Source organism: Varroa jacobsoni, unplaced genomic scaffold (assembly GCF_002532875.2).
Source record: "Varroa jacobsoni isolate VJ856 unplaced genomic scaffold, vjacob_1.0 scaffold_910, whole genome shotgun sequence".
NCBI classification, from domain to species: Eukaryota; Metazoa; Arthropoda; class Arachnida; order Mesostigmata; family Varroidae; genus Varroa; species Varroa jacobsoni.
The window spans coordinates 40123-53187 of NW_019213812.1; the positions used below are offsets into that span (position 1 = coordinate 40123).

The 13065-nt window shown below is 39.6% G+C and overlaps 3 protein-coding genes across 6 annotated transcripts; 1 reads left to right on the forward strand and 2 right to left on the reverse strand.

The window, feature by feature from the left end:
• Positions 1-1364: 1364 nt before the first annotated feature.
• Positions 1365-4256, reverse strand: LOC111264899 (centromere protein S). 2 transcript variants are annotated; one of them, XM_022841160.2, is made up of 4 exons: positions 4164-4256; positions 2867-3030; positions 2120-2226; positions 1365-1802 (listed from the first exon to the last, which is right to left on the reverse strand). In XM_022841160.2, exons 2-4 carry the CDS (start codon positions 3028-3030, stop codon positions 1618-1620), a joined length of 456 nt encoding a protein of 151 aa, XP_022696895.1. In that variant the 5' UTR covers positions 4164-4256; the 3' UTR covers positions 1365-1617. The 2 variants fall into 2 exon arrangements, with proteins under 2 accessions (XP_022696895.1, XP_022696894.1); XM_022841159.2 differs by having other exon boundaries at positions 3951-4207.
• Positions 4257-4345: 89 nt separating this feature from the next.
• Positions 4346-10229, forward strand: LOC111264889 (protein sel-1 homolog 1). The gene is made up of 4 exons (XM_022841124.2): positions 4346-6214; positions 6441-6697; positions 7074-7290; positions 7678-10229. The coding sequence occupies exons 1-4, from the start codon at positions 4724-4726 to the stop codon at positions 7870-7872; spliced, it is 2160 nt and encodes a 719-aa protein (XP_022696859.1). The 5' UTR covers positions 4346-4723; the 3' UTR covers positions 7873-10229.
• A 503-nt stretch (positions 10230-10732) lies between these two features.
• LOC111264898 (COMM domain-containing protein 5) lies at positions 10733-12983 on the reverse strand. Of its 3 annotated transcripts, none has more exons than XM_086970240.1 (5): positions 12892-12983; positions 12545-12687; positions 11921-12081; positions 11351-11529; positions 10733-11043 (listed from the first exon to the last, which is right to left on the reverse strand). In XM_086970240.1, the coding sequence occupies exons 2-5, from the start codon at positions 12654-12656 to the stop codon at positions 10872-10874; spliced, it is 624 nt and encodes a 207-aa protein (XP_086826366.1). In that variant the 5' UTR covers positions 12657-12687; positions 12892-12983; the 3' UTR covers positions 10733-10871. The 3 variants fall into 3 exon arrangements, with proteins under 3 accessions (XP_086826366.1, XP_086826367.1, XP_086826365.1); XM_086970241.1 differs by having other exon boundaries at positions 12850-12914; XM_086970239.1 differs by having other exon boundaries at positions 12806-12900.
• Between the last annotated feature and the right edge of the window lie 82 nt (positions 12984-13065).

Sequence of the window (13065 nt, forward strand, 5' to 3'; positions counted from 1 at the left end):
TCTAAAGCTCTTCTTGAGTTTTCAGCCGGTGAAGGAGGAGAAGGTTCCACCGAGAATCAAGAAAGTTCCTTCGACGTGCTTTCATCACCCCCGTCCACCTTTCTTTTCCACCTACTATATAGGAACGTTGATCTCAGCAAGCAAACATTGGCGATCCCCAGACCTTACGCTGGATCCCTAGCCTCTCGCTACGAAGTCGTCCTTGTCGCTCTAGGACCGAGCTGACTTGGAAGGGGTACACAGGCTCTATCCTTTCTTTATAAACCCGCTCCTGATCGATGAAACTCACCGAAAGAGATTAGCATGTGAATCGCCGTCAGGGCGACAACCGTTGAAGAACCAACATGCCGCTCGCTACGGCTTCATTCGAGGAAGAAATCCGGAATAGATGAGAGACCTAGACTGTAACGATGGCTACCCCTTGCATTTACCCCTTCCCCTAAGCATCTCAGGACTTTTGAGTCTTTATCCCGCGCGTAAGCAAATTACAAGATGAGGCCCTTCTCGCAGAATGATAATAACAGTCATCACAATTATAACAGTAGTCGCACGTGAAAGATGCACACAACGTTTAAATGGGTGACATATTTATGTCGTTCCTCAAATTTTTAGCTCATATTTAATTACGAACACCAAACCTGTTGGATCAATTTTTAGGTTAAACCTATGAAACTAGAATCAACACACAAATTTGCATTTAATGATTAGAAAAATTATCGGATGCCAGAAAAAATATCGGAAAAAATTTTCTGCCACTTATATAGCCTGATGAGCTTTACAGGCGAGAATGTATTTAATATTGCAATGCAGCGTAAGTACCTCATCTGAGGAAAAATGATCCTATAGCATAATGTCTACCAATTCATTTATATTTTATAACCTATTGTTGAATGTAGATATAAGCTATAAGCGACACTAAACCGTCTTCTGCCACAAAGGCTAAGGATACATATATGAAATTGCTGTTTTTTCAAGTTATAGTTCGTATCATATCTGTTTTAACTAAGACTGGATAATAACTTCAGCTACCAATGAGTATTTATTGAAGTGAGGTACACGAATACAATGAAATTAATTCTATTAAATCAATCAAGCTATCAAAACTATCATATTATATTAATAATTGCCCTTTTGTTGCAATGTTACAGACTGAGGTTTCGAGTTGTTGTGAGATATCGACAACACTCAATCAATCAGGAAAAAAATATGAGTATAATCAGTGTTTTAATGCATGATCCCGGTAGACAATGCATTCGCCCGTTAAAACCCATCTACGTTGCTTTCGAAAGATTGAATTAAAATCGTTATAGAACTCCACTATTTATGTCCATAATATGCTCATGGACGAATGGAGCACGAGTGAATACTTGTAACGGTTTTTTATTAGAAACAACAATAGAACAAACAAAGAGCAAGCTTCAGCGTGGCATGAAATTTAGATTATTGAACTATATCTTTGCGTCATACCCAAATCATTTATTTACATCGTTCCGGCTTCGCAAACATGAACACATAGTAAAACGTGTCATATACTGTCCACGTTACGCTTTACAACACTTCGGCATAATTCCCGCTGAAGGCAAATCTATACATGAGAAATTTTCTCATATGCTGTAGTTATTCAAGTTGGCTGAGATCAATGACCTCACCTACGTTTATTCGTTGCTTCATATTCTTTGACGCCCCACTTCCTGCTGGTACAGCCGCGGCAACAGCTGCTCCGAGAGCAGCTAAGCCTCCGTTCGGTAACTTATCCTGTTTTTCGTCCTTCACTCTATTGGCATAATCCCTTAACTTCTTAGCTGCAAGTCATACAATTCAAAAGTTATGATAAAAAACGTGTTACCACGCAAAAACATTCAACGTCTTCGGCTTGTAAACTATTCTTTAGAAAAAAAGGAAAGAGAGCAGTCCCTTCTATAATAAAAAGAAAATCCTTCCAGATGCTACACAAGGTTAAAACAACAGTATTAGATGTAATTTTATAAAATTACATCTCTGTGACGACGAAGCATCTAAAAAATATCCGTATTTATTTGCAACTATTTTTCCTAATATTCATATGTTTGTTAGTCTTTTACACTAAAGCATATTAGAAGGAATGATTTCTGTTACGTACCAAGAAAAGGGTTTCGACGCGCGCAAAGTATTACATCGTCTGTGGTAACCTTAGTTCTCTTGGCATGCTTGGCAAACGCCTCAAGATCTCTTGCCAATATGCCGATTCTGCAAAATATGAAAACATAAAACGTTAGAGAATGATCTGTTAAACCCAATTTTATAAGCAAAATATAACATTTCAGAGATTTGATGTACATAACCGTACCATCAAGGCACTTTGATAGCAAAGTTTAAAATTAACAGTCAGGAATTAATAATAGGAAGCGTGCCTTACAACATACGCAGGGTAGTGTCCGTTCAATCAACCAAGTAGATACAATTTCATTCCTAGCTAAAATTGTACAAACTAACGAAAATTTTACCCAAAGCTGATACCATTTTGATATACAAACTAGCCGCGAAACTTCCTAATTAATCGCGAACAGTTCACTCTTCATATTTCAAGACAGAATTTTTGTCTAGCCAGAACAAGTTACCCAATGGGACCGTATGCAGATCAAGCGCAACATACAAGCAAACCGTATTTACTAATTTCAAATGTTCTAAATAAATACTCTGCTTGAAGCATCCGACTAGCCCTTTAGAGAGCTTCTCGAATTTTGATGCACACCTGCCTATTATAGGGCGCGCGAAAGGGTGTTATGTTCGTGAACCCGATTGCAACGTTTTTTTCAATGCTGTAATTTTAGTTTCTCATATGCTGTGCATACAGCTTCATGGGAACTATCCATTAATGGCGTCTCACTTTCGGAAAACGATCTCGGCAATGGCGGCAATTGTCTGACGATCGAATTTCTTGACGTCTACTGGTTGCGAAAAAGACGGACAGTCCTCGATAATATTTCCAACAGTGAAATGCACGGCTGCGTGATATCGAGCCAAGGACTCCTTGTTTTCACAGAGCCGCATCTGAAGTACAAAAGCATTGTTTGTGTTATATGGTGTACTTCACGATTCTTCTAGTATGTGCTGGATAAAACTGCATTTGTTAACGAGTAAGGGAATCCACCTTAGCCTTATACACTAAAGACTACTAGGACATTATAGAACTTGTATTCTAAAGACCTTAGCCTTTCTGCTAGCAACGATAGATAATCTGCACTACGAAAAACGTGTTATTTTTTATTGCATCAATGGTAAAGCATTTTGGGAGAATTACGCGCCGTAATCCAGTAAATGTGGAAAGCCTCTCGCATCCAACGTATCTCCTGTTACTGAAATCATGTCTCCCCAATTACGGAGCAAAGCAATAAGAGCTGCCCGGTAAAACTTCCCTTCGTTCTTACCCAGACAAATAAAAAATAAGGCTTCTTTATTTTAGTTAAACATGTGACGAAAAGGGTTATAATACCGAATCCAATAACCAATAATAGCGGTTGTCCAGATGTGAGTTGTATTAAATAGAAACTATTTACTTTCAACTGAGAAACACATACAGTGTTTCAATACGAATCGTGCTGGCTCTTTCTCGTATGTTAAACATTCATTATTCAATTATGAGCATAAGCTACGCTTGCTAAAGTATGGCACAACTTATACAAACAAACAAAGAACTCAATCTGAGTACTTTTGTGCCAAATTCCTTAGCCCCCTGGCAGTAATTATGTAAAGCCTACAAGTAGTCGATTTAAAGATAAATAAAAAAAAAAATAACTTTTATAACTAAAAGCACAACTCCCTTTACTATATTGTGTTCTGATCTATTTAAACTAGCACCAAGCGCAATAACATAAGGATCGGAAAAGAAACAGTGCATTCTCAGCTTATGCCTGACAATCTCCACGTGATTATAGTGCAGATTAGTCGTATAAATTGGATTATTCACTCACTTTTCCATAAGCGGTTTCCATATGCAAAACCTTCCCGCCAAACGGTGGTTCTTCAAAAAAAATAGGCTTGTACCACACTGTCGCAGTTGTATAGCTAAAAGAAGCAAATGTTTGTGTTGACTCATTGACATTATAGAGTAGCACCTTTTACGGCATTGCACAGCAAAACCATCTTGCAGTATGGCTATATTGCATATCTCTTGAAGCACCTACCCGACAGAGCAATGTTTGGTTAATGAAGTATTATCTTAATTTTCGCATCAGAGGTCACTTGGTAATACTGTGGTTCTATTGTGGTGCCCTCTCGTGTTGACATTCGTGTCTCTACAGCGTCGTCTGCTAAGCTGGCCTCAGCAGCTGACCGAGAGGAACATTGTTCTACTTTGGAGTCGTCAAAGTGAAATGTGTTTCTCCGTTCTAGATAATGTCTGGTTTTGGAGAAAGCTAACGTGTCACTGCGAGGCCGAATTATCGTATCTGTACAGGATGGAAGAATAGAACATTATTATCGAACTGTCAGTGGTCTCTGTAATAGGTCGTTTACCTATTTCGTGGGAATGTAAATTACGTGAAGACAAATTAAACACCTTTCCCATTATTAACTTTCAAAGACGGCCCGGTCAACGTATTATAAAGCGAGTAAATGATCGGTAATCCTAAGCAGTACCGTTGATTTGATCCAGTCGTTTTTTCTCTAAGAAAGAAAACATTCCGTTAACTGGTACCCTGCTGACTACTTTAATTATTCTCCGACTGAACAAACGTCTTCAGCAATGATGAACGTTCGGATCAACAATATAAGACCTTTTCGCTTTTGTTTTCAACTGCTATTGTTGCAAAGTGTGTTATTGATGCAAGTGCAGTACGCAGCTGGGGAAGACAAGCCGGTAGACAAGGCCGATCACCCAGTAGGTGAAAATGTCAGTCCGGGTCTTACATCAGTTTCAGTCAGTGCCGCACAAGCGACGAATTCGCCGAAAGACGCGGGTATCGAGTCCACTAAGACCGAAGATTCCAGATCCTCCTCACACATGACTGCCGAAAATGCCATCACCACCGAAGAGGCACGCCATGCTGTGGTCGGATTCGAAACGGCCATGGCCCTCCTTAACGGCACTCCCTCTGCGTTGAAAGGAAGTGAACGTGAACGAACGATCAAGGCCTACGCGCTATTAGAAAAAGTGGCTGGCCTCGGTCACCCCATAGCTCAACGGATGATCGCCGTGGCTCATCTGTTCGGTGATGCAGGTCTTGAACTAAATTGTCATCGGGCACGTGAGCTTCTTGAGCCGCTAGCCGCCAGGGGCGATTCCGAGGCGCAGCTGTATATGGGTTTTATGCATTCATTCGGTTTGGCCTCTTTGCCGCCTTCTAAGGCGAAGGCTCTTGTGTACTATACATTTGCGGCGGTCGGAGGCAACCAGTTAGCCCAAATGGCACTTGGTTATCGCTATATGGCAGGTGTCGGTGTAGCGCAAAGCTGCGAATCAGCGCTGGATCACTATCGACGAGTGGCACAAAGCGTTGAACAACAGCAAAGTGGATCTTCGAGTAGTAGTTCCCACAATGGCTCAGGAGGAAGCAGTCCAGTTCAGTCTGGGGCTCCAGCACCAACTGCTACGATTGCTCTGGCAAAAGTTCGTCTCAGCGATGAATACGAAAACCCTTCACGACCTTCATCGAACCAGCTGGACGATGATCTTATCCAGTATTACCAATTCCTGGCGGACAAAGGTGATGTACAGGCTCAGGTCGGACTCGGACATCTTCACTATCAGGGTGGCCGGGGCGTTCAGCAAGATCATATACGAGCCCTTAACTATTTCACGCAGGCTGCTAATACTGGCAACGCCAATGCAATGGCGTTCCTCGGCAAAATGTTCCTCGAGGGCGGAAAAGCAGTTTCGCAGAATAACGAGACTGCTTTCAAGTACTTCTCAATGGCTGCTGAAAAAGGTAATGCCGTGGGACAAGCTGGCCTTGGCACTATGTATCTATACGGTAAGGGTGTCCCGAAGGACCATGAACGGGCCCTACGTTATTTAACAATGGCGGCAAATCAGGGTCTCGTTGATGGACAGCTTGAGCTCGGCAACATGTTTTATCATGGATTAGGAGTTGAAAAAAATTACAAGGTTGCCCTGAAATATTATCAACAAGCTTCAACGCATGGGCACGTTCTTGCCTTCTACCATCTCGGTATGATGAATGCTCGAGGAATTGGCACCCCACGCAGTTGCCATAACGCCGTCCACCTATTTAAGGTAATTAATAAATACAATATTAGTTTAAACTTTCAACTCAACAATGAAGCATCTCAGTGACAGTGCGTTTGTCAAATAGAGATTTCTCAACAAGTACACCTACCATTAATAGACCTATGATGCAATGCCAACTTACAAACCCGTTCACATTTGGCAATATATCATATCACATCGGATCTAAGTCTTATTTCATTTCAATGGTAAAATTATTCTTATGGGCTTCCAGATGGTAGCAGAGCGTGGACGTTGGGTTTTGTCTCAACTGACGGAAGCTTACCGGGCTTACAAAGTGGGAGGAGCGAGGATTGATGAAGCTTTAATACGGTACGCGTTCCTGGCGGAGCTTGGCTATGAGCAGGCCCAGAGTAATGCGGCATTCATTCTTGATCGTGCCGAATCTCCTCTTTTCGATCGCAACGCTTCGTACACATGGGCGCTAAGCTACTGGGCCAGAGCAGCCACACAGGGATACGTCGTGGCTAGGTGAGCGATAATGTTACAGTTTTTTAGCGCGCAGCGAAATATGTCATGTGGACGATAAGGTACGTGAGGTGCATTCCTGCATTGCGCTGATGCTACTATCTCTGTTTAAATGGGTGTGTGTACCTACTCTGTGATCCATGTAAAACTCATACGTACAAAAAGTTGTAGATGAGATGCTCTTCTTTGTAGCGGTTCATAGTATGCTTGATATTAAGTCCATATGTAAAAAATGTAAGATTACAGAAATTGTATTTTTAAGGCGTTCACTTAATTTAGCAATTACGTTTATGATGTTAGCAAAACTAATAACGTGGTCACCGCTCACTTTATTTTTATTGTGGCACTTCCTGTTTGTCGGCTGTACTCACCGACGTAGACTCAAGTTGGGTGATTATCATTATTATGGTTACGGAACACCTGTCGACTATGCGTTATCCGCCCATCACTATCGTGTTGCCGCTGAGACGGAGAACAATCCACAGGCGATGTTCAATCTTGGTTATATGCATGAACAAGGCTATGGTATGCCAAAGGATATTCATCTAGCCAAGAGATACTACGACCTCGCGGCTGTTACTTCCGTTGACGCTCAGGTAATTTCAAAATACGAAAGCAAAATGTCTATAACTGTAATAAGAAGAAAACTAGTAAAGATCTGTAACCGTGTCAATGTACTTTAGATGGTTTTTTGAAAACGTGAGAATCAAATGAGTTATCCGTACAGCTCACTTACTCGTTTGCTAATTGAGCCCTGTTGATTTGTATTGATATTTCGAAGACATGCAACATGATAACGCACATTTGTCGATAGATCTGAAAAGCATAGAAGTAATCCATTGAAATGAGTTGACCAAGACTATAATGTAATCATACTTTGCAATAAAAATATTGGTTCTTCCTTTAGTCTGATAGCATTCTTAATCTACTAGAATACTACTAACTAAATGCTCCATGGGTAATAATTAATTTTTCACCAACAGGTTCCAGTAATGTTGGCTTTGTTGAAGCTAGCCTTCATGTATGGAATGGAGTACCTGAACAACTTACGGTGGGATTCGTTGGCAGAACCTGCCTTCATAATGCAGCGTGCACTAGGGCCTGATTGGGATCTTTACATTATGGGCCTGCTGGCGGGACTCATCGCGGGAATGGCCTACATACGAAGAATGCTTTAGATAAGAAGTAATGAAAAACTCGTCGTTGGTAGAAACAAAAAAGATTACGCGAAAATTTAAATACACAATTGCACGACTTGACGAGATTATTCAAATGATAATCGAATGTGATCATATACAGATACACAAACACACATAAGCATTACGTCATGTCGTAGTATGTAACAATTGTAAATGTACGTGATGGCTAAGTCAACCTTAAACGGTTCCTGCGTTTTCAGTTGGTGTGTTATGAGATAATTCAATGTAGTAGGTATGCTAATGATATAAATTAATTTTCTTTTCCGTTTTTATTTTCTACTCAAAAGTCACAGAAATCTTGGAACTATGAAATTAATTGAAAACGTTTGTCCATTGTACAGCCTTGTCATGAGCTGCTCTGTCGGAGATAATTATGCTGATGAAGCTGACTCGTTATGTGGATGACTTATATAAACAAAAAAGTCTTACCAAAAGCTCCTCGAAAAATAGAAAGTTCACTGTTAATGCGGCAGCCAAGCTACGAGAAAGTTTCGTACAGATGGAATTTCGATCATTCCAAGTTGCCAAGTTACAATCTAAGCTATTTAGTGTTAATTCAAGCGGTGATGGCATGTCTAATGTAAAACAGGACATAGATCACCTTTACATGAGCACGAATATAAGGCTTGTTTTGTTGTCCAATATATAGATAGGCTATTGTGCACGTGTTTCTAATTACAAACTGAGGTGAGGAAATCCTTTTGAAGCGAAATGGTTCCGCTTTATTCTAGCCGCCAGCCTAAAGTCTTTGGGATGCAAGCCGTGTCAGCACCTACCGGAGTACTAATATTGCCTCATAGAAATTTTCGGTGTCTGTCCGTTCTTCCTCACGGGCATCTTGCTGCAAGCAAGGCTTATTTGAGAAAAAGTTTCTGTCACTACAAGGAAAAATGAAAATTTAAATATTACATATGTACAAAACCATAAAAAAGATAAGATTAACGAAAACATATATATCTTTTATCATTTTATAAAGTTTTAGAAACCCGAAATAGGATCAAGGAAAAATGGACACCGCTCTCGGTTGACAATAGTTAAAGGGCGATTGAAGGCTCAACATTTTTTGTAAATATAAAATTGCACGCAAAGTTGCAGGAGCAAACATCAATCTATGAATACATATTTACCCGGTGAAGAGTTGAACATAGCTTAGCGATAGATGATGTGAAGATCGCTCATTGCATACCCACGCAGCGAAATTGTAAAACGCAGGGAGCAGGCGACGAATGTAATGTACAGTTTTCCGCTCGTTGAAAGTGAGAGATCTATCGGCTCAAAACCACAGGACAAAGAACACTAATAGCTGGATAGATCCAGGTAAAGTCACAAAAAGGCGTTCCATAAAAGCTAGCGATTCTCGGTCGAATGTATATTTATATACATACACGTATGTAGATTCGATTGAGAATATATATATAACCAACAGGTGAATAACCAATGAGTTAGGTAGGAGAAAGTTCGCATAATACTAATAATAATATAAAGAGGTCAAATAATATAGGCAAACAAACGATTAAAATTTATATAACTAAAGGGACAGCGCGTCCGAATAAAGGTGGGTTGCCGACATCATGCAAACAGAATGTGCAGAAAATATATAATCGATATAGCTTGGAAAAGAATGAGTGAACGAGTGAATGTATTTCACTTATTTTGTGGGTTTTTTAAACATTCACTTCGAGAGGCCTCTCCTTTCGTACAAGTTTCATTACGTTTCAACGTATCTTTGGGTTGGAGTTCTGCTGAAACCATGTTACGATTTCCTTTCGATTGTCGGTGCTTATATACGTCAGTGGGGTAGAAGAAAATTGAGACAATAGTTCATGTGTGTATCAAATGGAGTGAATAAACAAAAGTCCATTAGCGAAACCGTTCACTAAGTATGTATGACGCATAAGGTACCCTAAGACTGGAGGAAGCACGCACGTAACTGTAAAATTGGCTTATGAAATACTGGGGCAATTATATCGCACCTGCTAGCTCATTTACCTGGGCAAAACTCCAGCGAAATTCCGAGTATAATTATTTATTTTAGTAGAAGTGAAAGTATGCGTGTACATTTCTTAAAGTATGTTTTTTGCAATTCTAAAAATATACATTTATGGTATAACAATGAAATGTTCATATGAGGTAACTGTTTTCTTTTTTTTTCTTTATATATTATGATATTTTCCTAATGGTTTAGATAGTTAAAAAAAGCAATAGTTTAGATTAGTTGCACATTTAGAGCAGACCGCGACGAAAGTTCTTTGACCTGTCAAAAAATGATGTACATTTTTAATCAAACGAAATCAACGAATAATAATCTGTGAGGCGACAGTATTTCTTAGAACGCAGCTATTGAGCTCTTCTTCTCAGGTAGTAAATGAAAAACATTAGACATTGGATTTTGATATTTCAATTTTTATATGATTACAATCATAAGGACCGCTATTGTTTATATTCGTAAACAAGCATTTTTTCATTCTCTATCTAAGCAGACCTCTACTTGAGAGCTTAGGTATATGCCACTCGATATTTTAGGGTGAAGTGATCTTGGTAATAGGTAAGACGACAACGAGGTTAACCATACGCTAAACGTTGCATGCTTTACTACGGACGGGTGCGTGTAGCTCTTTTATTGAGATGTTCCGCATAAAAAGGTATCTCCAGAGTAAGGAGATTTAAAGATAAAGATTAATATAAGGACCTCGTAGCTACAAAGTCAAGCACACGTATCTCGTGGCTTCCGTAGTGGTGCCTAATAAGACTTTAGAATCAAAAATTGTGAGGCGGTTCAGCCTGAAAATCGGCACGAAAAATGTTCTGTTATTACTTCTTAAGTAAAAAAAAAAACGAATACAGGCCGTACACTATTGTAGACTTTATTTTATATTCAATACTTTGTAGATACCGCTACTACTATATGTAATGTAGGCTTTTTGGCACTTCGATTAATTGTGCTCTATTTTATGTATAATATTATTGACAAAAGTTTATTATCTTCCTTCAAGTCTGTTTTCCATAATGTCGACAAGCTTGAGTGCTTGCGTTACTCCATGACGTAGTCGGTGGAATTCGTCTATCGAGACCTCGCCGCTGATTACTTCACCTGAGGTTGTCTTCATCGAGAGCATCACGCAAGGTGTCCACCGCTTTGAACCACTTGTGCTATAGAACAGAACAGCGAAGTATCAATATATTACAGTAAAGTCACATAAGTGATTACTGCACAGCTCCGTTTCACCTTTGCTGCGATAATGGCCAACTGATATTCAATTTTTTTCTTAGGGTCTAAAAGCTTTCAGTCCAGTGAATCATACAAAATTAGCTTTCATGTTGCAAAGGGTATTTAGATGACAAAACGATAACGGAAGTACCGCTAACGATTACCTAAAGCGCTGCATACCTTTAATGAGCTTAGTTAGAACTGGACTTTTACTAAGAGAATTACTAGATTGACCGACAAAGTACGAACCCATCTGAAGTAATGGTAACATCAATTTTATGTTCAATTTCTTCGAGTCCATCGAATTTAGGCTGCATCTCTCTAGCAATTTTCTGCAGCTTTTGTCGACGCCCGCCTAACAAAGCTGAGCATAAATCGCTAGAAAAATCGTCCGAAATCTTCAGCTGAAGTAAGTCCTTTTTGAACTCCTGTAAAGAAAATGACGGCATTATTTTTCCGACACCTCGAAAAAATAATCTATCCAAATTAATAGGTAGAGGTTTTTTTAACACTGTTTTTTTTCATCAAGGACCCATTTCGCTGTTTATTTGGAATGATCGTAGTTTGGTGTGTTGCGTCAGTGTTAGGGACAATCAGAGAGTATAACGTAAGGTTCATTGCCACTGAGGCATCGAATAGGCCATGCTTGTTTGCCCTGAAATAACTGTTTTGCAACTTCTTCTTGTTCACAATAAAAATGCGTATGTTTTTTTTTGCTGTGATTCTCACGCTAAACGTGCTTACTGGGTTCAATTCTCTCAACCAACTCAATTTATTATTAGCGAAAAATTGGATGTAGGCGTGAATTCCCGGGCTTACCTCCGGAGTGAGCTCAACCGGGTCTCGGTTAACAACAGATTTGACCAATCGGTGGAGGCCCGAAAACGCTTTGTCGAATGTCTGGGGGTCCTTGGCATTTGCACGAAGCTTAGTGTACATTTGTAGAGTGACTTCCCGTCCTTCAAACTCAGTAACCAGTACTACAAAAAAGACCAAACGAGAACGCTAGAAAATAAATGTATACTAGTGTAAAGCATACCTACATCAACCAAACGCGTAACATTGCAACGAAGGATCGACCAATGGATAAAACAACACTGTCATTATTAGCTCGACAATATCACAAATTAAATTACTTGAATATTTGCGATGGATCAATAAAGGAGCTTTCTTTGGTGGACGACAGTGTAATTTCTCAATGGATGATCTTATAATTCTCCGCTACCCAAATAATTTTTGAAAGATGTCTAATATTTGATGCATGAAATACAACCATCAAAATAAAATATGATTCCCTAATTTTCTATTGTGACCAAAAATATTGTTATGAGGCAATTCGCTTAAGCACGCTTTCTTCCTCAAGTGATTATCTTGTTGTAAGCATGCTGAATTTGAACGAAATTAAGCTAAAGTTGTAAACTTCTACTTCTCTTACATACGAACCCTTTACCATTCCTCTGAATGTCGGTTTGTCAATATGTTCCAAATTAGAGCTCAACTGAGACACTTCTTTCGGCACTCGGCCACTGAAGAACAGCACACTTTCTCGATTCATTATTATTGTGGTTAACGTTTGCGTTAATTTTCTGCAACGATATGAACCAATTATTTTATTAAAAATTTAATTCATTTACCATGATTGCGACTCTTACCACCGATAAGTACGCCCACCTATTTGAATATACATAATTAATTTGATAGTACCAATGTGTCCTAAGCAGTAATTCCACAATTTTTTGGTACCCTACACATCGAATTCGCTCGTTAGATGACAGCGTATCGACACTTACGAAGCAACCGTACACCTGCTCGCCTCACTGTGGCTCCTCCAAACAAAGCGTATCTGGTATTAGTCTTATTGACATCGTAGTTGTGTTATGGGGCTGGAGCCGCGACCTGCCTATCCAGCTGGATTTATTATTTGTTGTCTGGTTCTGTTTTTACTAACCGTCGGAGCCGTTTCG

What these genes read in the sequence shown, in the direction of transcription:
- LOC111264899 (XM_022841159.2), bottom strand. Translation starts at nt 3,971, where the DNA reads ATGGAAACCGCTTATGGAAAA. An exon ending in TGGAAACCGCTTATGGAAAA is followed by an intron (nt 3,031 to 3,950) that starts GTGAGTGAATAA and finishes TTTGTACTTCAG; the next exon opens with ATGCGGCTCTGTGAAAACAA. An exon ending in GCCGAGATCGTTTTCCGAAA is followed by an intron (nt 2,227 to 2,866) that starts GTGAGACGCCAT and finishes CATATTTTGCAG; the next exon opens with AATCGGCATATTGGCAAGAG.
- LOC111264889 (XM_022841124.2), top strand. Translation starts at nt 4,724, where the DNA reads ATGATGAACGTTCGGATCAACAATATAAGACCTTTTCGCTTTTGTTTT. An exon ending in ACGCCGTCCACCTATTTAAG is followed by an intron (nt 6,215 to 6,440) that starts GTAATTAATAAA and finishes ATGGGCTTCCAG; the next exon opens with ATGGTAGCAGAGCGTGGACG. An exon ending in TTACTTCCGTTGACGCTCAG is followed by an intron (nt 7,291 to 7,677) that starts GTAATTTCAAAA and finishes TTTCACCAACAG; the next exon opens with GTTCCAGTAATGTTGGCTTT.
- LOC111264898 (XM_086970240.1), bottom strand. Translation starts at nt 12,656, where the DNA reads ATGAATCGAGAAAGTGTGCTGTTCTTCAGTGGCCGAGTGCCGAAAGAA. An exon ending in CGGTTGAGCTCACTCCGGAG is followed by an intron (nt 11,530 to 11,920) that starts GTAAGCCCGGGA and finishes TTTTCTTTACAG; the next exon opens with GAGTTCAAAAAGGACTTACT. An exon ending in GTTACCATTACTTCAGATGG is followed by an intron (nt 11,044 to 11,350) that starts GTTCGTACTTTG and finishes TCTGTTCTATAG; the next exon opens with CACAAGTGGTTCAAAGCGGT.